Below are 23,686 nucleotides of genomic sequence, written 5' to 3'. Positions count from 1 at the left end.
TTGTCCTTAGTTTTCAGGACACTGAGCTATCTGTTCCTTTAAATCTTCCCCACTGACATTTAAGGAGAAGTGTTTATTTGTACTTGGGGCCCATGCTACACATTCTCTAAGCCTCTGAATGGACTAGTTACTTTCAGGAAAGGGGCTACAAGCATAAGGTACTTTTTAATTAAACAACAACAAAAAATTACAGTTACATGATTTCATGTTCCACAATTACAAAAAGGTAACATAGATATAACTATAAGCTGAGAATATACTTACACTTGACTTTCAGGACAAATGTTATAGGATTTTGACCATAGACGTCTGTGGAATGGATTACAATTTAGAAGTCAGATAATGGATGAGAGGTGGCATAAAATTCAACTTGTTTGCTTTTCCAACCGTGATTTGTTGATGTAATCATTCACAAAGTTCACAAACTTATGAAAACCTAGTAAGAAAAATCTTACTCATCCGGTTATATATCAGTTTAGTTCTCATTTGCTACTTCCTATTTGCACATTAATTTAAATGCACCTTGGCCAGTAACTAATCCTTTGAGATGTGACTTATTTTAAGCTATGCAAAGTCATACTAACGGGAATAAAACCCTAGGAAGCACTCTCCCTTCAAATATTTATTTCCTCTACTTTGCCTCATTTGAACATAGATATGTGCATCCTCTCTGATTTCACACCAGACTGAAGCACATTTTAAAATTTCTATTCTGAGGAGACTTCAACATAATCATTTGAGGAAAGAAATAAAAGATCTCAAGAGACCCACATGCAGAACATACTAATGAACCCTAATTTTTGAGAACTCTTGAATTGAACTTTTAATAGGAGTTTAGGGAAGAAGTCTAAAGAGACTCTAAAGAATTTTACAGGAGAACATCAGTATATTACAAAAGCCTTATGAAAACTGCAGAAATAATGATGGTTAAAAATAATCCTGGGCTGGGCATGGTGTCTTATGTCTGTAGTCCCAGCACTTTGGGAGCCTGAAGCAGGTGGATTGCTTGAGCCCAGAAGTTCGAGACCAGTCTCAGCAACATAATGAAATCCTATTTCGACAAAACCAAACAAAAAAAATTGTGGGAAATAGAACAATTACCAGTATTTTTTCAACTTTATTTATTTATTTAAATTGACAGTTAAATTGTATGTATTTATCATGTATATCATGATGTTTTGAAGAATATAACATTTTGGAATGGTTAAATCTAGCTAATTAACATATGCCTTAGTTCACATAGGTATCATTTTTGTGGTTAGAACACTTAACATCCATTCTCAGCATTTTTCAAGAATACAATGTATTTCATATTAATTGCAGTCACAATGCTATACAACATATCTCTTGAACTTATTCCTCTTTATCTAACCGTAATTTTGTATCCTTTGACCAATATCTCCCCAATCCTCCCCCCTACAACTGTCCCAGTCTTTGGTAACACCATTCTACTCTCTAGTTCTGTGAGATCAGGTTTTTGAGATTTCACATGTAAGTGAGATCATGCAGAATTTGTCTTTCTGTGCTTGGCTTATTTCACTTAACATAATATCCTCCAGGTTCATCCGTGTTGTCCCAAATGATAGGATTAAATTTTTATGGCTGAATATTATTCCATTGTGTATATGTACTACATTTTCTTTATTCATTAATTCATCCATTGATGGACCCTTAGGTTAGTTCTGTATCTTGACTCTTGTGAATAGTGCCACAATAAACATGGGAATGCAGATATCTTCTCTTTGGCATACTGATATAATTTCCTTTGGATATATGCCCATTAATAGGATTGCTAAATCATTTTGTAATTCTAATTTGTTTTTTTGAGACAGAATCTCTGTCTCCCAGGCTGGAATGCAATGCCACAAACATGGCTTCTTGCAGCCTCAACCTTCTGGGCTCAAGCAATCCTTCCACCTCAGCCTCTCAAGTAGCTAGGACTGCAGGGACTTGCCATCACACCTGGGTAATTTTTGTATTTTTTGTAGAGATGGGGTTTTGCCATGTTGCCCAGGCTGTTCTTGGGTTGTTGAACTCCTGAACTCAAGGGATGTGCTCCAACTTGGTCTTCCAGAGCGCTGGGATTATAGGTATGAGCCATAGTGCTTGGCCTTTTTTTTTTTTTTTTTCCTATTTTTATTTTCTTTTGGGAACAATTGTATTTTTTAGTTTTGGGGAACTTCCAACCGTGTGCAAGGATTCCCCTTTCTCCAAAACTTGTTATCTTTTGTCTTTTTGATAATAGCCGCCTCTCTTTTTTTTTGAGACAGTCTCTCTCTGTTGCCCAGCATGGAGTGCAGTGGCACAATCTCAGCTCATTGTAACCTCCACCTCCTGGGCTCAAATGATCTCCCTACCCCACCCTCCAGAGTAGCTGGGACTATAGGTGCATGCCACGGTGCCCCAGCTAATTTATTTATTTTTATTTTTATTTTTTGTAGAGACGAGGTCCCACTATATTCCCTGGGCTAGTCTCAAACTCCTGAGCTCAAGTAATCCTCCTGCCGTGGCCTCCCAAAGTGCTGGGATTCAGGCATGAGCCACCATACCCAGATGATGATAACCATTTCAACAGGAGTGAGATGTTATCTCATGTGGTTTTGATTTGCATTTTTCTGATGATTAGTGATGTTGAACTTTTTTTTATATACCTGTTGTCATTTGTATGTCTTCCTTTGAGAAATTTCTATTTAGGTTCTTTGCCTGTTTTTAAATTAGGTTATTTGTTTTCTTGCTACTGAGTTGTTGAATTCCTTATATATTTTGGATATTAATCACCTGTGAGATAAATAGTTTGCAAATATTTTCTTCCATTCTATAGATTGTCTCCTCACTCTGTTGATTGTTTCCTTCACTGTGTAGAAGCTTTTAAATTTGATGTAATTAGTTTGTCTATATTTTTACATTTGTTGCTTATGCTTTTGTTGTTATATCCAATAAATCATTACCCAGACCAATGTTATGGAGATTTCCCCCTTTGTTTTCTTCTAGAAGTTTTATAGTTTTGGGTCTTACATTTAGGTCTTTCATCCATTTTGAGTTGATTTTTGTAGGGAGAGAGATGGGAGTCTAGTTTCATACTTCTATATATGGACATCCAGTTTCCCCAGCACCATTTCTTGAAGAGACTGTCCTTTCCCCAAGAGTGTCTTGGTGCCTTTGTCAAAATCAATTGGCTATAGATATGTGTATTAATATCTGGGTTATCCATTCTATTCAATTGGTCTATGTGTCTGTTTTCATGCTGGTATCATGCTGTTTTTTTTTTTTTTTATTATACTTTAAGTTCTAGGGTACATGTGGCTAACATGCAGGTTTGTTACATATGCATACTTGTCTACTTGTGTCATGTTGGCGTGCTGCACCATCAACTCATCAGCACCCATCAACTCGTCATTTACATCAGGTATAACTCCCAATGCAATCCCTCCCCCTTCCCCCCTCCCCATGATAGGCCCCGGTGTGTGATGTTCCCCTTCCCGAGTCCAAGTGATCTCATTGTTCAGTTCCCACCTATGAGTGAGAACATGCGGTGTTTGGTTTTGTGTTCTTGTGATAGTTTGCTAAGAATGATGGTTTCCAGCTGCATCCATGTCCCTACAAAGGACACAAACTCATCCTTTTTTATGGCTGCATAGTATTCCATGGTGTATATGTACCACATTTTCTTAATCCAGTCTGACACTGATGGACATTTGGGTTGATTCCAAGTCTTTGCTATTGTGAATAGTGCTGCAATAAACATATGTGTGCATGTGTCTTTACAGCAGCATGATTTATAATCCTTTGGGTATATACCCAGTAATGGGATGGCTGGGTCATATGGTACATCTAGTTCTAGATCCTTGAGGAATTGCCATACTGTTTTCCATAATGGTTGAACTAGTTTACAATCCCACCAACAGTGTAAAAGTGTTCCTATTTCTCCACATCCTCTCCAGCACCTGTTGTTTCCTGACTTTTTAATGATCACCATTCTAACTGGTGTGAGATGGTATCTCATTGTGGTTTTGATTTGCACTTCTCTGATGGCCAGTGATGATGAGCATTTTTTCATGTGCCTGTTGGCTGTATGAATGTCTTCTTTTGAGAAATGTCTGTTCATATTCTTTGCCCACTTTTTGATGGGGTTGTTTGTTTTTTTCTTGTAAATTTGTTTGAGTTCTTTGTAGGTTCTGGATGTTAGCCCTTTGTCAGATGAGTAGATTGCAAAAATTTTCTCCCATTCTGTAGGTTGCCTGTTCACTCTGATGGTAGTTTCTTTTGCTGTGCAGAAGCTCTTTAGTTTAATGAGATCCCATTTGTCAATTTTGGCTTTTGCTGCCGTTGCTTTTGGTGTTTTAGACATGAAGTCTTTGCCCATGCCTATGTCCTGAATGGTACTACCTAGGTTTTCCTCTAGGATTTTTATGGTATTAGGTCTAACATTTAAGTCTCTAATCCATCTTGAATTAATTTTCGTATAAGGAGTAAGGAAAGGATCCAGTTTCAGCTTTCTACTTATGGCTAGTCAATTTTCCCAACACCATTTATTAAATAGGGAATCTTTTCCCCATTTCTTGTTTCTCTCAGGTTTGTCAAAGATCAGATGGCTGTAGATGTGTGGTATTATTTCTGAGGACTCTGTTCTGTTCCATTGGTCTATATCTCTGTTTTGGTACCAGTACCATGCTGTTTTGGTTACTGTAGCCTTGTAGTATAGTTTGAAGTCAGGTAGCGTGATGCCTCCAGCTTTGTTCTTTTGACTTAGGATTGTCTTGGAGATGCGGGCTGTTTTTTGGTTCCATATGAACTTTAAAGCAGTTTTTTCCAATTCTGTGAAGAAACTCCTTGGTAGCTTGATGGGGATGGCATTGAATCTATAAATTACCTTGGGCAGTATGGCCATTTTCACAATATTGATTCTTCCTATCCATGAGCATTGTATGTTCTTCCATTTGTTTGTGTCCTCTTTTATTTCACTGAGCAGTGGTTTGTAGTTCTCCTTGAAGAGGTCCTTTACATCCCTTGTAAGTTGGATTCCTAGGTATTTTATTCTCTTTGAAGCAATTGTGAATGGAAGTTCATTCATGATTTGGCTCTCTGTTTGTCTGTTACTAGTGTATAAGAATGCTTGTGATTTTTGCACATTAATTTTGTATCCTGAGACTTTGCTGAAGTTGCTTATCAGCTTAAGGAGATTTTGGGCTGAGACAATGGGGTTTTCTTTTTTTTTTTTTTTTTTTTTTTTTGAGACGGAGTCTCGCTCTGTCACCCAGGCTGGAGTGCAGTGGCCGGATCTCAGCTGACTGCAAGCTCCGCCTCCCGGGTTCACGCCATTCTCCTGCCTCAGCCTCCCGAGTAGCTGGGACTACAGGCGCCTGCCACCTCGCCCGGCTAAGTTTTTGTATTTTTAGTAGAGACGGGGTTTCACTGTGTTAGCCAGGATGGTCTCGATCTCCTGACCTCGTGATCCGCCCGTCTCGGCCTCCCAAAGTGCTGGGATTACAGGCTTGAGCCACCGCGCCCGGCCAACAATGGGGTTTTCTAAATATACAATCATGTCATCTGCAAAGAGGGACAATTTGACTTCTTCTTTTCCTAACTGAATACCCTTGATTTCTTTCTCTTGCCTGATTGCCCTAGCTGGAACTTCCAACACTATGTTGAATAGGAGTGGTGAGAGAGGGCATCCCTGTCTTGTGCCAGTTTTCAAAGGGAATTTTTCCAGTTTTTGCCCATTCAGTATGATATTGGCTGTGGGTTTGTCATAAATAGCTTTTATTATTTTGAGGTACGTTCCATCAATACCGAATTTATTGAGCGTTTTTAGCATGAAGGGCTGTTGAATTTTGTCAAAAGCCTTTTCTGCATCTATTGAAATAATCATGTGGTTCTTGTCTTTGGTTCTGTTTATATGCTGGATTATGTTTATTGATTTGCGAATGTTGAACCAGCCTTGCATCCCAGGGATGAAGCCCACTTGATCATGGTGGATAAGCTTTTTGATGTGTTGCTGAATCCGGTTTGCCAGTATTTTATTGAGGATTTTTGCATCGATGTTCATCAGGGATATTGGTCTAAAATTCTCTTTTTTTGTTGTGTCTCTGCCAGGCTTTGGTATCAGGATGATGTTGGCCTCATAAAATGAGTTAGGGAGGATTCCCTCTTTTTCTATTGATTGGAATAGTTTCAGAAGGAATGGTACCAGCTCCTGTTTGTACCTCTGGTAGAATTCAGCTGTAAATCCATCTGGTCCTGGACTTTTTTTGGTTGGTAGGCTATTAATTATTGCCTCAATTTCAGAGCCTGCTATTGGTCTATTCAGGGATTCAACTTCTTCCTGGTTTAGTCTTGGAAGAGTGTAAGTGTCCAGGAAACTATCCATTTCTTCTAGATTTTCCAGTTTATTTGCATAGAGGTGTTTATAGTATTCTCTGATAGTAGTTTGTATTTCTGTGGGGTCAGTGGTGATATCCCCTTTATCATTTTTTATTGCATCAATTTGATTCTTCTCTCTTTTCTTCTTTATTAGTCTTGCTAGCGGTCTGTCAATTTTGTTGATCTTTTCAAACAACCAACTCCTGGATTCATTGATTTTTTTGGAGGGTTTTTTGTGTCTCTATCTCTTTCAGTTCTGCTCTGATCTTAGTTATTTCTTGCCTTCTGCTAGCTTTTGAATGTGTTTGCTCTTGCTTCTCTAGTTCTTTTAATTGCAATGTTAGAGTGTCAATTTTAGATCTTTCCTGCTTTCTCTTGTGGGCATTTAGTGCTATAAATTTCCCTCTACACACTGCTTTAAATGTGTCCCAGAGATTCTGGTATGTTGTATCTTTGTTCTCATTGGTTTCAAAGAACTTCTTTATTTCTGCCTTCATTTCGTTATGTACCCAGTAGTCATTCAGGAGCAAGTTGTTCAGTTTCCATGTAGTTGAGCGGTTTTGATTGAGTTTCTTAGTCCTGAGTTCTAGTTTGATTGTACTGTGGTCTGAGAGACAGTTTGTTATAATTTCTGTTCTTGTACATTTGCTGAGGAGTGCTTTACTTCCAATTATGTGGTCAATTTTGGAGTAAGTGCGATGTGGTGCTGAGAAGAATGTATATTCTGTTGATTTGGGGTGGAGAGTTCTATAGATGTCTATTAGGTCTGCTTGCTGCAGAGATGAGTTCAATTCCTGGATATCCTTGTTAACTTTCTGTCTCGTTGATCTGTCTAATGTTGACAGTGGAGTGTTGAAGTCTCCCATTATTATTGTATGGGAGTCTAAGTCTCTTTGTAAGTCTCTAAGGAATTGCTTTATGAATCTGGGTGCTCCTGTATTGGGTGCATATATATTTAGGATAGTTAGCTCTTCCTGTTGAATTGATCCCTTTACCATTATGTAATGGCCTTCTTTGTCTCTTTTGATCTTTGATGGTTTAAAGTCTGTTTTATCAGAGACTAGTATTGCAACACCTGCTTTTTTTTGTTCTCCATTTGCTTGGTAAATCTTCCTCCATCCCTTTATTTTGAGCCTATGTATGTCTCTGCATGTGAGATGGGTCTCCTGAATACAGCAGACTGATGGGTCTTGACTCTTTATCCAGTTTGCCAGTCTGTGTCTTTTAATTGGAGCATTTAGTCCATTTACATTTAAGGTTAATATTGTTATGTGTGAACTTGATCCTGCCATTATGATATTAACTGGTTATTTTGCTCATTAGTTGATGCAGTTTCTTCCTAGCCTCGATGGTCTTTACATTTTGGCATGTTTTTGCAATGGCTGGTACTGGTTGTTCTTTTCCATGTTGAGTGCTTCCTTCAGGGTCTCTTGTAAGGCAGGCCTAGTGGTGACAAAATCTCTAAGCATTTGCTTATCTGTAAAGGATTTTATTTCTCCTTCACTTATGAAACTTAGTTTGGCTGGATATGAAATTCTGGGTTGAAAATTCTTTTCTTTAAGAATGTTGAATATTGGCCCCCACTCTCTTCTGGCTTGTAGAGTTTCTGCCGCGAGATCTGCTGTTAGTCTGATGGGCTTCCCTTTGTGGGTGACCCGACCTTTCTCTCTGGCTGCCCTTAAGATTTTTTCCTTCATTTCAACTTTGGTGAATCTGGCAATTATGTGTCTTGGAGTTGCTCTTCTTGAGGGGTATCTTTGTGGCGTTCTCTGTATTTCCTGGATTTGAATGTTGGCCTGCCCTACTAGGTTGGGGAAGTTCTCCTGGATGATATCCTGAAGAGTGTTTTCCAACTTGGTTCCATTTTCCCCCTCACTTTCAGGCACCCCAATCAGATGTAGATTTGGTCTTTTTACATAATCCCATACTTCTTGCAGGCTTTGTTCATTTCTTTTTCTTCTTTTTTCTTTTGGTTTCTCTTCTCGCTTCATTTCGTTCATTTGATCCTCAATCGCTGATACTCTTTCTTCCAGTTGATCGAGTCGGTTACTGAAGCTTGTGCATTTGTCACGTATTTCTCGTGTCATGGTTTTCATCTCTTTCATTTCGTTTATGACCTTCTCTGCATTAATTACTCTAGCCATCAATTCTTCCACTTTTTTTTTCAAGATTTTTAGTTTCTTTGCGCTGGGTACGTAATTCCTCCTTTAGCTCTGAGAAGTTTGATGGACTGAAGCCTTCTTTTCTCATCTCGTCAAAGTCATTCTCCGTCAAGCTTTGATCCGTTGCTGGTGATGAGCTGCGCTCCTTTGCCTGGGGAGATGTGCTCTTATTTTTTGAATTTCCAGCTTTTGTCCTTCCTGTTTGATAGTTTTCCTTCTAACAGTCAGGACCCTCAGCTGTAGGTCTGTTGGAGATTGCTTGAGGTCCACTCCAGACCCTGTTTGCCTGGGTGTCAGCAGCAGAGGCTGCAGAAGATAGAATATTGCTGAACAGCGAGTGTATCTGTCTGATTCTTGCTTTGGAGGCTTCCTCTTAGGGGTGTACTGCACCCTGTGAGGTGTGGGGTGTCAGACTGCCCCTAGTGGGGGATGTCTCCCAGTTAGGCTACTCAGGGGTCAGGGACCCACTTGAGCAGGCAGTCTGTCCCTTCTCAGATCTCAACCTCCATGTTGGGAGATCCACTGCTCTCTTCAAAGCTGTCAGACAGAGTCGTTTGCATCTGCAGAGGTTTCTGCTGCTTTTGTTGTTGTTTAGCTGTGCCCTGTCCCCAGAGGTGGAGTCTACAGAGACAGGCAGGTTTCCTTGAGCTGCTGTGAGCTCCACCCAGTTCGAGCTTCCCAGTGTCTTTGTTTAGCTACTTAAGCCTCAGCAATGGTGGGCGCCCCTCCCCCAGCCTTGCTGCTGCCTTGCGGTTAGATCGCAGACTGATGTGCTAGCAATGAGGGAAGCTCCATGGGCATGGGACCCTCCCGGCCAGATGTGGGATATAATCTCCTGGTGTGCCTGTTTGCTTAAAGCGCAGTATTGGGGTGGGAGTTACCCGATTTTCCAGGTGTTGTGTGTCTCAGTTCCCCTGGCTAGGAAAAGGGATTCCCTTTCCCCTTGCACTTCCCAGGTGAGGCGATGCCTCGCCCTGCTTCAGCTCTCGCTGGTCGGGCTGCAGCAGCTGACCAGCACCGATTGTCTGGCACTCCCCAGTGAGATGAACCCAGTACCTCAGTTGAAAATGCAGAAATCACCTGTCTTCTGTGTCGCTCGCTCTGGGAGTTGGAGACTGGAGCTGTTCCTATTCGGCCATCTTACTCCACCTCCCCTGGTTATTTTTAATGTGACAAACCTAATGGTGCTTTCTATCATCATGTTTGAAACAATAAACCTACTTTTATTTAAATGATAAAGACGTAAGCCAATAGGTGTTTATAGGCTGTTTTGGATATATTTAATCTTCTCTGTTTTCCCATAGGGACACCATCCCCTTAGATTTTCCACAGAGAAAGTCACTCTTTTTAATTAGTTGGAAACTAGTAAATATTTCACAAGTTTAAAGCAAATCATCTCAGTTATAATAATCTTTGCAAAGGTTTGTGTGGTGGAATTATTTGGACATACATGTTATCTTATAATTTATCTGGTGTTAAAAACAGAAATTTATTAGCAATCTTTATTATAGAAAACATAGATACTTCCATGTGTTCAGATACATGTGGTATTGAAGAATAATTACATTTACATCTCAACTTTCTGCTTTGAATTAACCTGAGAGATTATTTTATGTTAATTTTCCTGGTGACAAATTAAATATTGTTTCCCAATGAGTAAATTTGCCTTTTATTACAGTTGTTCATGTATTCTAGAGGAAAAGAAAGGAATATCATTATATACTGCTAATGGTAAGTAAAATAGTGGTGTTACTTTTCTTCACAAATAAAAGAATAATTATGAATACAATGTGTGTTACAAACAAATAACAGTGACTCAGAGATTATACTTTATTATTCCTCTTTTAATAAGACATTAATAATTCCTCATTTTCCATGTTCTGAATCCCTAAATGCAAGAATGTGAGGTTTTATTTATGCACTCACTTGCACCTGCATTTCTAATGCTTTAGTAATTTAAACCAACACTGCACTGTAGAATTTTGGAAGGAATGAAGTTTGTTGTACTTCCATCTAGATAAAGAAAACCTAAACAATTTTAGAAGTCAATCAAACATAACAAGGTTAAAGGTATCTTTCCTGGAGAATTGACTTCATTGTGTTCACGCATTTTTAAAAACAGGAAAACATATTTCTTTTGGAACTGCTTATTCTGATCAATATGTGTGAGCGATGACAACTTATTATTATTGATTGCCATATTTGCTCTGGTTGAAGAATAAAAGTCCGCTTTATATACTCTGATAATCACACTGAATTTACAGAAATGCTCAATGTATTTTACAGAAAATGTATATGTTAGAACACAGACTCACTGGCAAAATGAAAAGTAGCAAAATAAGATGAGATCAAGGATGCAGGTTTTCTGTGGTTCTCTAACATCTACCATTTCCTTTAAAATACTGGAAATAATTCACTGAAAAATTACTAAAGAGGAGAAGAAATCTACTAAGAAGGATGATAGAGAAAACAATTTGCCAAGGATTAACATTGAGAGATGAATGTTCTTGAATTCATATTGAGATAATATGCTAAGTCATGTAGAAGAAAAATATTACATATTCAACAATAAAAGTAACACTTCAGAATAGGCAAAAATATTGATTGACAAAATTTAATTCAGAAGAAATTTAATTAATTGTTTTAATTTAAGATAAGAAAAAATACTGTATATTACATAATATAGTTTACTTTTTTCTCTTTCAGTTCTTATGTTCTAAGTTTATTTGGAAATAGTTTAGCTACTTTACAAATTGACAGAAAAGGTTTGCTCAAGAGTAAAACAAATCTGGGTGTGGTGACTCATACCTATAATCCCGGTGCTTTGGGAGGATCCTAGTGCTTTGGAAGGCTGAGGTGGAAGCGTTGCTTGAGACCAGGGATTTGAGACCAGCCTAGGCAACATAAGGATACACCCCCTTCACCCACCCCAACAATCATTACAAAAAAAAAAAAATCAAAACAATTAGCCAGGTGTGGTGATGCGCATCTGTAGTTCTAGCTACTTCTGGAGGCGGATCACCTGAGTCCAGGAGCTAGGGTTTGAAGTTACAGTGAGCTATGATTGGGCCACTGCAACCCGGCCTGGGCAACAGAGTGAGACCCTATCCCTGAAAAAGATAAAGGAAGTGCATCACTGTTTTCTTAGTTGAAAATATAACTCTAAAATATATAATCAGTTTCTGAATTTATTGGTAGTTGTTTTCACTCTTATTAGAAAATAAAGAAGATTTAAAAACTTGTGTTGTATTTAATCGCTTCCTTTGATAAAACATTATTAAGAATAACTGAACTTTTATTAAAATATAAATGTATCATAATTTAATCTCGCTATAAGAGAATTTAATTTTTCATCATGACTGTTTTGTATACATTTGCAAAAGTCATAGCTATATGCAGCAAATGTAGACATTAAAAAATAAAATCAATTTACACAAATTTTTTTGGAATTTTGTATCTAATGTATACATTGAATATTTTTATGAGAATATATATTTATCAGTATTCTCACATCCAAATATGTTATTATCAGAGCCAAGTGCAGGGGCTGGCACCTGTAATCCTAGCTACTAAGGAGGCTGAGGCAAGAGGTTTGCTGGAGCCCAGAGTTGGAGGTAGCAGTGAGCTATGATCATGATACTGCAGTCCAGCCTAGCCAACGGAGTGAGACCATGTTCCCTCCCAAAAAATTATCTGAATGAATAAATTATTTAGACTTGCTTATTTTTAAATATTAAGTTAAAAAATTATCTGAATGAATAAATTATTTAGACTTGCTTATTTTTAAATATTAAGTTATTTTTCACTCTTAAACTCTACCATGACATTTAGTTGATACATAATATGAGAATTCAACTACTTGTTTTTTTGAAAGGTACATTTTATACTATATATTTTAAAAATGTTTTCCTTTTCAGAAATTTGTTTTATCTGCTCTAATTACTGAATTATCTTATTATTATAATAGTTTCAATCTATTATCTTTCATATTCTAAGGACCCAGTCAAGATCCATAGAAAGTAAATCTATTTTGTCTACCAATCAAATATTTAATTGAATTTCATCATGTATAATTTGCTTTTATATGCTTAATTTGGTTACAGAGTTCAGAATAGTGCTGAATAATAGTGATGATGGTCAGTGTCTTTATTTAGCTTTTATTTCAGTGAAAAAAACTCTTAGGATTTAATTGGTCAATTAGGAATGCCCATTCACTTAGTCTTGCTGTCCCAGGAAAGCTTAATATTGCTTTAATTTAGGAATCTACATTTGATGGCAGAGTATGTGACATCTCGAAAATACTGCTTTCCTCCTTTATACTGTTAGTTGGGTAGCATTAAATAGATAATTACTAATTTTGGACTGTCAATGTATCATTTAAGTTGAAAATATAACTTACTCAATGTAACACGTATTATTTTTCTGTGTTGGCCATGTTATAGCTTCTCGTATGAAGTTGAACCAAAAATGTTTTGAACCATATTTTAGTATTGTAAAATTTCTCCTGGAACATGTAGTTACTGCAAGTATTTAGGCATTTCTGATGGGAATAGTCACTGGGAAGAAAAGACAATTTTTTGCAACAAGCATAATGTATTTATACACACACACACACACACTCTCTCTCTCTCTCTCATTTTCTCTCTCCTTGAATCTGTCTCTATGTCTGTACATAAGTATGTATGTATCCATCAATCATCTATCAACCCTATCATATTATATGGGAACTAGTATTCTATATACTGTATCAAGTATATGATTTTCCTGGGACATGCTTTTTGGACTTAATATTACATATCTAAGATTTATTCATATAGTGTATGTAGCTATAGTTTGAACATTTTATCTGCAGCAAAACATTCCATTGAAGGTGAACATGTCACAGGTTATTTATTCTTCATTTATATTGTTTTATCTTGTATTTTTGCACTTACATGCAAAAAGGAGGGTTGCCTTTCAAGTTATCCGTGTTCTTTTTCTAAGTCTTAGCTATTTTGGCATAGCTAGCACACATTAATCTTTATATATAAGAAGTATGTAAGTAAAATGAAAATTATTTATTCTTAGATGTTTATAGTTGCTTAATAAGCCAGTTAAATGTTTTACACTTATAGAAGTTGGAAAATAGATGTTTTTGAAAACTCTTTCAGTTTTCATTGTAGCAATTTTCTGGTTATATTTTTATATTTACTAATTCATAGTTTACCATTTCCTCAACAATTTCATATTCTAACTCTCAATTCTTAACTTCATTTTCAAAAAGAAGTTTGGAAGATGCCTTTATATTTTGAAAATTTTAAAATATTATGACTTTAGCCCCATCCTTCTTTCTAATATTGTCTTTTCCTCACAGAAATATGTCCTCTTTAAGGATTATCACACATGTGTCTCTTTTACTAAGCTTTTTCTCAAATAATATGTACTTAAAAAACAGGAATTTTATTCTCACCATATGAAAAGTCAGTGCATTTTCTAAAGAATATATTAGTTTTAGTTTTAAGTCAAATGAGTCAGTGACATTTGCATTCTAGTGAATAACTTGAGTTTTGTAGCTATTTGAAACAAGCACACAAAATTTTACTAAAATAAACATCATTTAATTTGCTAATATTACACCTGAATTTGGATAATGAAATCAATTAGATGAGAAGTAATTCAGCATAATTTACCCTTCACTTTAAATTTGAAAAGTTGTAAGTAAATTTCTTACACTATTAAAAAATAAAATTTAATATTGTATTAGAAACAATACTTTCTTAATATGATTTTAGATAAAGATGCTGTGAGTAGAATTTTCTACAGTTCTCCTTATCACTGTTTTTCTTCTCTGCATTTTTCTTTTTAATTTTTTTTAAACTAATGGGGTCTCATGATGTTGTCCAGGCTTGTCTTGAACTACTGGGCTCAGGAGATATCCTCTCTCAACCTTCCAAAGTGCTGGGATTGCAGGCATGAGCGACCACACCCAGGCCTTCCCTCTATCTTAAAAGTGAGCTAGAAGAAATTTCACTCAAATATATTTGATTTTCAGAACTGAGAAAATAGAACAAATTCTATACTCGTCAGATGCTGAAATTTGGAAACATAGTTATGTTTAACTACAGAAGTGTGATTTTTATAAATTATGTAATTTATTTTATGATACAAATGGAATATCTTTTCCACTATCCAGAAGCCCCCACCGTCTCCAAAGATTTTGGTGATTAGGGAGCTCTGCTATATCTGCAGCTATTTGAAGCTTGATAAAACAATGAACACTCTAACTACATTTTTAATTTTTTTTTCTTTCTGGGGGACAGAGTCTTGCTCTTGTCACCCAGGTTAGAGTGCAATGGCATGATCTTGGCTCACTGCAACCTTCGCCTCCTGGGTTCAAGCAATTCTCCTGCCTCAGCCTCCTGAGTAGCTGGGATTACAGGTGCCTGCCACCATGCCTGGCTAATTTTTGTATTTTTAGTAGAGACAAGGTTTAGCCATATTGGCCAGGCTGGTCTCGAACTCCCGATCTCGTGATCTGCCTGCCTTGGCCTCTCAAAGTGCTGGTATTACAGTCATGAGCCACTGCGCCTGGCCTTAACTTTTATATGTACTAATCTCTTCTCTGGTTATTAAAGTTATTAGACATATGTTGTGTATACATCTCAGTCCTTCTAACCGAGATCAAAATTATTTTACCTTTTTTTGCAGATGAAAAAATTAAAATAAGGAAGTTAGTTTTCCCAAGACCATATAACTAACAATAATGGAGAAAAAATTCCAAATTTTATTAAACTTTTATTTACATTTCAAGATCTTTGACTTTAAACTGTTAACTTAGCCATTTTACACTTTCTTATGTCCTGTTTTTTTTTTTGTTTGTTTGTGATACTCAGCTTAACATTTAAAAATTAATTCTTAAACAATAAAGAAGCTTCCCAAACTTTAACCCTGAGAGTGGATTGCTGTTTTTCTCAGTAGCCATTGATAAGTTATTTCTCATATCCTTAGCTGGATTTTAAGTCCACTTTCTAATTCCTAACAGGCTGTCACCCTCGCTTTACTTCTGTACTGTTACTCACTTCACTTTTTTCATTGGCAATCTGATACTCTGGGAAACCTACAATAACAAACTTAAAATACCATCAGAATCCTTCTGTCCCTTTCAAATGATTACACCCTTCCTACCCCATTATTTCCCTAAATTAATAGTCACTGGTTACCTGCATAAATAATTGTTGGGGACTCAGACAGTGTGGCAAGAAAGCACTGATTTTTCACTCACAGTATTACATCTAGAAAGTAGGTTTAGACTGTAGGTACCTGTAACTACAGAGATTTTGAAGAGATGCAATGTTTATCTGTTTTCTTTCTTACTCCTATGGTCTTGATTACACAAGACAAAATTTTTAAGTCCTAAATAGGCTTTTTTTTTTTTTTTTTGGTAAATGTGGCTGTATATGCATAATATTAAGTTTTGAGTTTCCTAGATTCAACTAGTATTTATTTTGTTGTGGTATCAACTCATACTTTTTAGGGGCATTTTTCCATATCTTCATATGTAGTTCACAGAGAAGTTGAAAAAGGCTACATAGCAGGGCTTTAAACAAATGTCACTTTAATATAATATAATCTAAAGTTTCAAAATTTAACTGTAGGTCTTTTAATTCTTAACCAAAAAGACAGGGTCTCACTCTGTCACCCAAGCTGGCATCTCCCTATGTTGCTCACGCTGGTCTTCAACTCCTGGCCTCAACAATCCCCAGTTTGGCCTCCCAAGTGCTGGGATGGCAGGCATGAGCCACTGTGCCTTCCCTTAACTTAGGTCTTAATTCATTACACTGGCATCATTTTCTTAGGTGAAATTAAAATTTTAAAATGAATGAACTATTTTTGAATCCTGAACCAAGACCTTTATCTAATTTATTTAACAACTTGACAAACTTGGAATTAGTTACAATTCAGTGGAATCTTGAAGTGGAAGCATGAAAAAAAATCAACTATTAAAGGATTTGCAAATCAATTTTCAAAACTGAGATGATGTTTGTTGTAATTTTAAACTCTTAGTTTACAGTTTCTGTTGCATAGTTCTATATCTTATCTTCAACATCCATAGAGTACTACCTCTTAAATGTATATATTTGTAAATATAGAAACTATCCTATATCTTTTTCTGGACCTAGCCCAACTCATGCACCTTTTTATTCCTAGGATTTGATTGAAATCACAACAGAGAAATGAAGAATCATACAAGGCAGATAGAATTTATTCTTCTGGGACTGACAGATAATTCTCAGTTACAGATTGTAGTTTTCTTATTTCTACTTCTAAATTATGTGTTGAGCATGATTGGGAACTTCATTATCATTTCCTTCACTCTGCTGGATTCCCAGCTCAAGACTCTAATGTTTTTCTTCCTCCGTAATTCTCTTTTCTGGAAATTTCATTCACAACTGCTTGCATTCCCAGATTCCTAATCACCATTGTTACCAGGGAAAAGACCATTTCCTATAATGGTTGTACATCTCAGTTGTTTTTTTACATATTCTCGGGGGTTACAGATTTTTTTCCTTCTAGCTGCTATGTCCTATGATCGCTATGTTGCCATCTGCAAACCTTTGCATTATACGTTCATCATGAGTAACAAGTTTGCTACCAGCTTGTATTCAGTTCTTGGGTAACTGGGCTCCTGATCATTTTCCATCCCCTGATTTTAGGTTTTAACTTGGATTTCTGTGCTTCAAATATCATTGATCATTTCATTTGTGACATTTCTCCTATCCTACAACTTTCTTGCTCAGACACACATTTACTGGAACTGATTGCCTTTTTATCAGCTGTGATGACACCTATTGTCACACTGTTTTTAGTAATCCTTTCTTACTCTTACATCATCAAGACAATTCTGAAATTCCCTTCAGCGCAGCAAAAGAAGAAAACCTTTTCCAGCTGCTCTTCTCACCATTGTTGTCTCCATCACTTATGGTAGTTGTATGTTTATCTACATAAAGCCATCAGCAAATGAAAGAGTTGCTTTAAGCAAAGGAGTAAATGTGCTCAATATTTCAATTACCCTGTTGTTAAACCCATTTGTTTATACTCTGAGGAATCAGCAAGTTAAACAAGCCTTCAAAGCTGTATTTATTTCTGCCTTCATTGCGTTGTTTACCCAGTAGTCATTCAGGAGTAAGTTGTTTAGTTTCCATGTAGTTGTGTGGTTTTGAGTGATTTTCTTAATCCTGAGTTCTAATTTGATTGCACTGTGTTCTGAGAGACATTCTGTTGTGATTTCTATTCTTTTACATTTGCTGAGGAGTGCTTTACTTCCAACTATGTGGTCAATTTTTGAATAAGTGCAATGTGGTGCTGAGAAAAATGTATATTCTGTTGATTTGTGGTGCAGAGTTCTGTAGATGTCTATTAGGTCCACTTGGTGCAGAGCTGTGTTCAAGTCCTGGATATCCTTGTTAACCTTCTGTCTCATTGATCTGTCTAATATCGACAGTGGGGTGTTAAATTCTCCCATTATTATTGTGTGGGAGTCTAAGTCTCCTTGTAGGTCTCTAAAGGCTTGCTTTATGAATATGGGTGCTCCTGTATTGGGTGCATATATATTTAGGATAATTAGCTCTTCTTGTTGAATTGATCCCTTTACCATTATGTAATGGCCTTCTTTGTGTCTTTTGATCTTTGATGGTTTAAAGTCTTTTTTTTTTAAATCAGAGACTAGGATTGCAACCCCAACTTATTTTGTTTTCCATTTACTTGGTAGATCTTTCTCCATCCCTTTATTTTGAACCTATATGTGTCTCTGCATGTGAGATGGGTCTCCTGAATAGAGCTCACTGATGGGTCTTGACTCTTTATTCAATTTGCCAGTCTGTGTCTTTTAATTGGGGCATTTAGCCCATTTACATTTAAGGTTAATATTGTTATGTGTAAATTCGATCCTGTCATTATTATGTTAGTTGTTTATTTTGCCCGTTAATTGATGGAGTTTCTTCCTAGCATCAATGGTCTTTACAATTTGGCATGTTTTTGCAGTGGCTGGAACTGCTTATTCCTTTCCATGTTTAGTGCTTCTTTCAGTAGCTCTTTTGAGACAGGCCTGGTGATGACAAACTCTCTCAGCATTTGCTTGTCTGTAAAGGATTTTATTTCTCCTTCACTTATGAAGCTTAGTTTGGCTGGATATGAAATTCTGGGTTGAAAATTCTTTTCTTTACGAATGTTGAATATGGGCCCCCACTCTCTTCTGCCTTTGTAGGGTTTCTGCCAAGACATCTGCTGTTAGTCTGATGGGCTTCCCTTTGTGGGTAACCAAACCTTTCTCTCTGGCTGCCCTTAACATTTTTTCCTTCATTTCAACCTTGTTGAATCTGACAATTATGTGTCTGGGGATTGCTTTTTTCTGGGAATATCTTTGTGGTATTCTCTGTATTCAAATTCAGGAAATTTGAAGTTGGCCTGCCTTGCTAGGTTAGGGAAGTTCTCCTGGATAATATCCTGAAAAGTGTTTTCCAACTTTGTTCCATTCTCTCTTTCCCTTTCAGGTACACCAAACAAATGTAGATATGGTCTTTTCATGTAGTCCCGTATGTGTTGTATGCTTTGTTCATGTCTTTTTATTCTTTTTCTCTAAACTTGTCTTCTCGCTTTATTTCATTAATTTGATCATCAATCACTGATACCCTTTCTTCCACTTGCTCGAATCAGCTATTGAAGCTTGTGCATGTATCAGGAAATTCTTGTGCCATGTTTTTCAGCTCCATCAGGTCATTTAAGTTGTTCTCTACACTGTTTATTCTAGTTAGACATTCATCTAATCTTTTTTCAAGGTTTTTAGCTTTCTTTAGATGGGTTAGAACATGCTTCTTTAGCTAGGAGAATTTTGTTATTATTGACCTTCTGAAGTCTACTTCTGTCAACTCTTCAAAGTCATTCTCTGTCCAGCTTTGTTCTATTGCTGGCGAGGAGCTGTGATCCTTTGGAGGAGAAGAGGTGCTCTGATTTTTAGAATTTTCAGCTTTTCTGCTCTAGTTTCTCCCCATTTTGGGGTTTTATCTACATTTGGTCTTTGATGATTGTGACCTACCAATGGGGTTTTGGTGTGGATGTCGTTTTTGTTGATATTGATGCTATTCCTTTCTGTTTGTTAGTTTTCCTTTTAACAGTCAGGTCCCTCAGCTGCAGGTCTGTTGGTGTTTGCTGGAGGTACACTCCAGACCCTATTTCCCTAGGTATCACCAGCAGAGGCTGCAGAACAGCAAATATTGCTGCCTGATTCTTCCTCCGAAAGCTTCATCCCAGAGGGGCACCTGCCTGTATGAGGTGTCTGTTGGCCCCTACTGGGAGGCGTCTCCCAGTTAGGCTACATGGGGGTCAGGGACCCACTTGAGGAGGTAGTCCGCCTGTTCTCAGAGCTCAAACACCTTGCTGGGAGAACCACTGCTCTCTTCAGAGCTGTCAGACAGGGACATTTAAGTCTGCAGAAGTTTCTGCTGCCTTATGTTCAGCTATGCTCTGCCCACACAGGTGGAGTTTATAGAGGCAGTAGACCTTGCTGAGCTGCAGTGGGCTCCACCCAGTTTGAGCTTCCAGGTCAGTTTGTTTACCTACTCAAGCCTCAGCAATGGTGGACGACCCTCCCCACGCCCAGCTACAGCCTCGCAGGTCAATCCCAGACTGCTGCTCTAGCAGTGAGCAAGGCTCTGTGGGCATGGGACCTACCAAGACAGGCACGGGAGAGAATCTCCTGGTCTGCTGGAAATTCTCCATGGGAAAAGCACAGGATTTGGGCAAGAATGTCATATTTTTCCAGGTACAGTCAGTCACGGCTTCCCTTGGCTGGGAAAGGAAAATCCCCTGAGCCCTTGTGCTTCCCAGGTGAGGCAATGCCCTGCCCTGCTTCAGCTCGCCCTCTGTGGACTGCACCCACTGCCCAACTTGTCCCAATAAGATGATCCAGGTACCTCTGTTGGAAATGCAGAAATCCCCCATCTTCTGTGTCAATCACACTGGGAGCTGCAGACCTAAGCTCTTCCTATTTGGCCATCTTGGAACGGACCTCACATTTTTATATTTATCAGCAATTACAAAGTATTTACTCTAACAATTATAATGAGTTTTATGTCTACTATCTTGCTAGTTTTTTTCTATTCACCTCATGTTCTTCATTCTTATTAATACATTCATAAAATCATTTAGATTAAGCATTTTTTATTGTTCCATTTTTTTATCTATTAACTTTTTAGTTTTATCATTTTGTAATATTCTTATCATGATTTCAGTAATGAGTACAACATTTATTATTTGACTTTTTACTGCTTAGTTAGTATTTTTAACCACAACCTGAACAACATAAGATTTACAGGAATGACTTAAAATAGTCTATCTTTATGTAGATTTTTTTGCGCTTTGCGCAATTATTATCATGTTTCATACTTGTATGCATATTTTAAACTCAGCAAAACATATTTTAAAATTTTTGTTTTGTAGTCTTTTACATTTACCTTTTTTCACTCTTCATGTCTTTGTCAGTTGCATGCATCTTCTTTTTTTTTAACTGTAATGTTTGGTTTGTATTTTTCTGAAGGTTTGTTACATAGGTAAACATGTGTCATGGGTTGGGGGTTTGTTGTACATATTATTAATATTTCCTCACCCAAGTATTAAGCCCAGTACCCAATAGTTATCTTTTCTTCTCCTCTACCTCCACCCACCCTCCCTTCTCAAGTAGACTGCAGTGTCCATTGTTTCCTTCTTTGTGTTCATAAGTTCTTATCATTTAGCTCCCACTTATAAGTGAGAACATCTGGTATTTGGTTTTTCTATTTGTCAGTTAGTTTGTTAAGGATAATAGCCTCCAGCTCCATCCATGTTCCCACAAAAGACATGATCTCATTCTTTTTTATGGCAGTATAGTATTCCATGGTGTGTGTGTATATATATATATTTGTTTTGTTTTTATTTATTTATTTATTATTATTATACTTTAAGTTCTAGGGTACATGTGCATAATGTGCAGGTTTGTTACATATGTATACTTGTGCCATGTTGGTGTGCTGCACCCATCAACTCATCAGCACCCATCAACTCGTCATTTACATTAGGTATAACTCCCAATGCAATCCCTCCCCCCTCCCCCCTCCCCATGATAGGCCCTGGTGTGTGATGTTCCCCTTCCCGAGTCCAAGTGATCTCATTGTTCAGTTCCCACCTATGAGTGAGAACATGCGGTGTTTGGTTTTCTGTTCTTGTGATAGTTTGCTGAGAATGATGGTTTCCAGCTGCATCCATGTCCCTACAAAGGACACAAACTCATCCTTTTTTATGGCTGCATAGTATTCCATGGTGTATGTGCACCACATTTTCTTAATCCAGTCTGTCACTGATGGACATTTGGGTTGATTCCAAGTCTTTGCTATTATGAATAGTGCCGCAATAAACATACGTGTGCATGTGTCTTTATAGCAGCATGATTTATAATCCTTTGGGTATATACCCAGTAATGGGATGGCTGGGTCATATGGTACATCTAGTTCTAGATCCTTGAAGAATCGCCATACTGTTTTCCATAATGGTTGAACTAGTTTACAATCCCACCAACAGTGTAAACGTGTTCCTATTTCTCCACATCCTCTCCAGCACCTGTTGTTTCCTGACTTTTTAATGATCGCCATTCTAACCGGTGTGAGACGGTATCTCATTGTGGTTTTGATTTGCATTTCTCTTATGGCCAGTGATGATGAGCATTTTTTCATGTGTCTGTTGGCTGTATTCCATGGTATATATGTACCACATTTTCTTTATGCAACCTGTTATTGATGAGCATTTAGGCTGATTCTATGTCTTTGCTATTGTGAATAGTGCCATGAACATTTGTGTGCATGTGTCTTTATGGTAGAATGATTTATATTCCTAAAATTATTTCTATTCCTCTGGATGTATACACAGTAATGGAATTGCTGGTTTGAATGATAGTTCTGCTTTTAGCTATTTGAGGAATTACCGCACTGCTTTCCACAATGGCTGAACTAATTTACACTTCCACCAACAGTGTATAAGTGTTCCATTTTCTATTTGGAATCATTTTCCGTCAACTATAACAACTTTCTGCAGTGTTTCTTACTATGAAGTTATGCTGCCAATAACATTTAACTGCTTTTGTTTACTTTGCCTTTATTTTCCTTAGTATACAGCTCTGAAATGGAAGCTTTTTTCTTCAGCACTTTGGAGGTACTATTCTGTTATCCTTTGGCTTCCACTTTCTACTAAAACCATCAATTGTTTGTCTGGTTGTGCACAATAATGTGCCTGCTTTTTCTGAGGGCTTTTAATATTTCGGATTGAGCTTCTTATGGTTTGATATGTGGTACACAGTTATGGTTTTCTTTGGCTCTTAGTGAGGTTTTCTGAGTTTCCCAAATCAGTTAATAGATATCTTTAGTAAGTTTTGGAAATTCTTTGGTCATTATGTCTTCAAACAGTGATTCTGTCATGTTCTTTCTCACCATTTGTGGGACATAAACATATTTTGGAAAGTTTGTTTGTTTCATATGTCTCTGAACTTCTGTTTGAGTCTTGTCTTTTCTGATGTCTCTGAACTTGAGAGTGTGGATATTTCTGACTGACTTGCCGTTGAGTACAACAAATTTATCATCATCTGTTTCCTACTGTTTTACTCACCCCCAACTTTTAATTTCAAATACGACATTTTCTACTTTTAGAATTTTCATTTGATTTCTACATGTAGATTTCAGGCTCATTTTTAATTGTTCATGTTTTCTCTATTTTGTTTACCCTCTTACTACATCTTTCAAATATTTATAATAGTTATTTTAAAGTGTCTACCAACAGGCTTCAACATCTGAGTCACTTGTGGACTATTTTCGCTGTTTTTGCCCCCAACTTATGGTCACTTCTTTAATAATTTATTTAAATTTTCATTAGATGCCAGACATTGTGGTTAAAATGTAATAATCTTATAATGGTTACATTTCAGAACTCTCATGCATTAATGATATTTTCTCATTGTTTACTCAGAGTTTTTTTTATTTTCTCTCTCTTTTTTTTTATACTCTAAGTTCTAGGGTACATGTGCACAATGTGCAGGTTTGTTGCATATGTATACTTGTGCCATGTTGGTGTGCTGCACCCATCAACTCGTCAGCACCCATCAACTCATC

General features: G+C 37.1%; 1 protein-coding gene across 1 annotated transcript; it reads left to right on the top strand.

Moving 5' to 3' along the window:
- Positions 1-16,735: 16,735 nt before the first annotated feature.
- Positions 16,736-23,477, top strand: LOC112634233 (olfactory receptor 6C70). The gene is given in 6 exon segments (XM_025401437.1): positions 16,736-16,919; positions 16,922-17,061; positions 17,063-17,144; positions 17,147-17,459; positions 17,461-17,635; positions 23,451-23,477. Coding segments are annotated over 6 exon segments (921 nt in total).
- The last annotated feature ends 209 nt before the right edge of the window (positions 23,478-23,686 follow it).

This window comes from Theropithecus gelada, chromosome 11, assembly GCF_003255815.1.
Source record: "Theropithecus gelada isolate Dixy chromosome 11, Tgel_1.0, whole genome shotgun sequence".
Lineage (NCBI taxonomy): Eukaryota > Metazoa > Chordata > Mammalia > Primates > Cercopithecidae > Theropithecus > Theropithecus gelada.
Note: the sequence above shows the minus strand (reverse complement) of the source record. Positions and strands in the feature narration are given on the sequence as shown.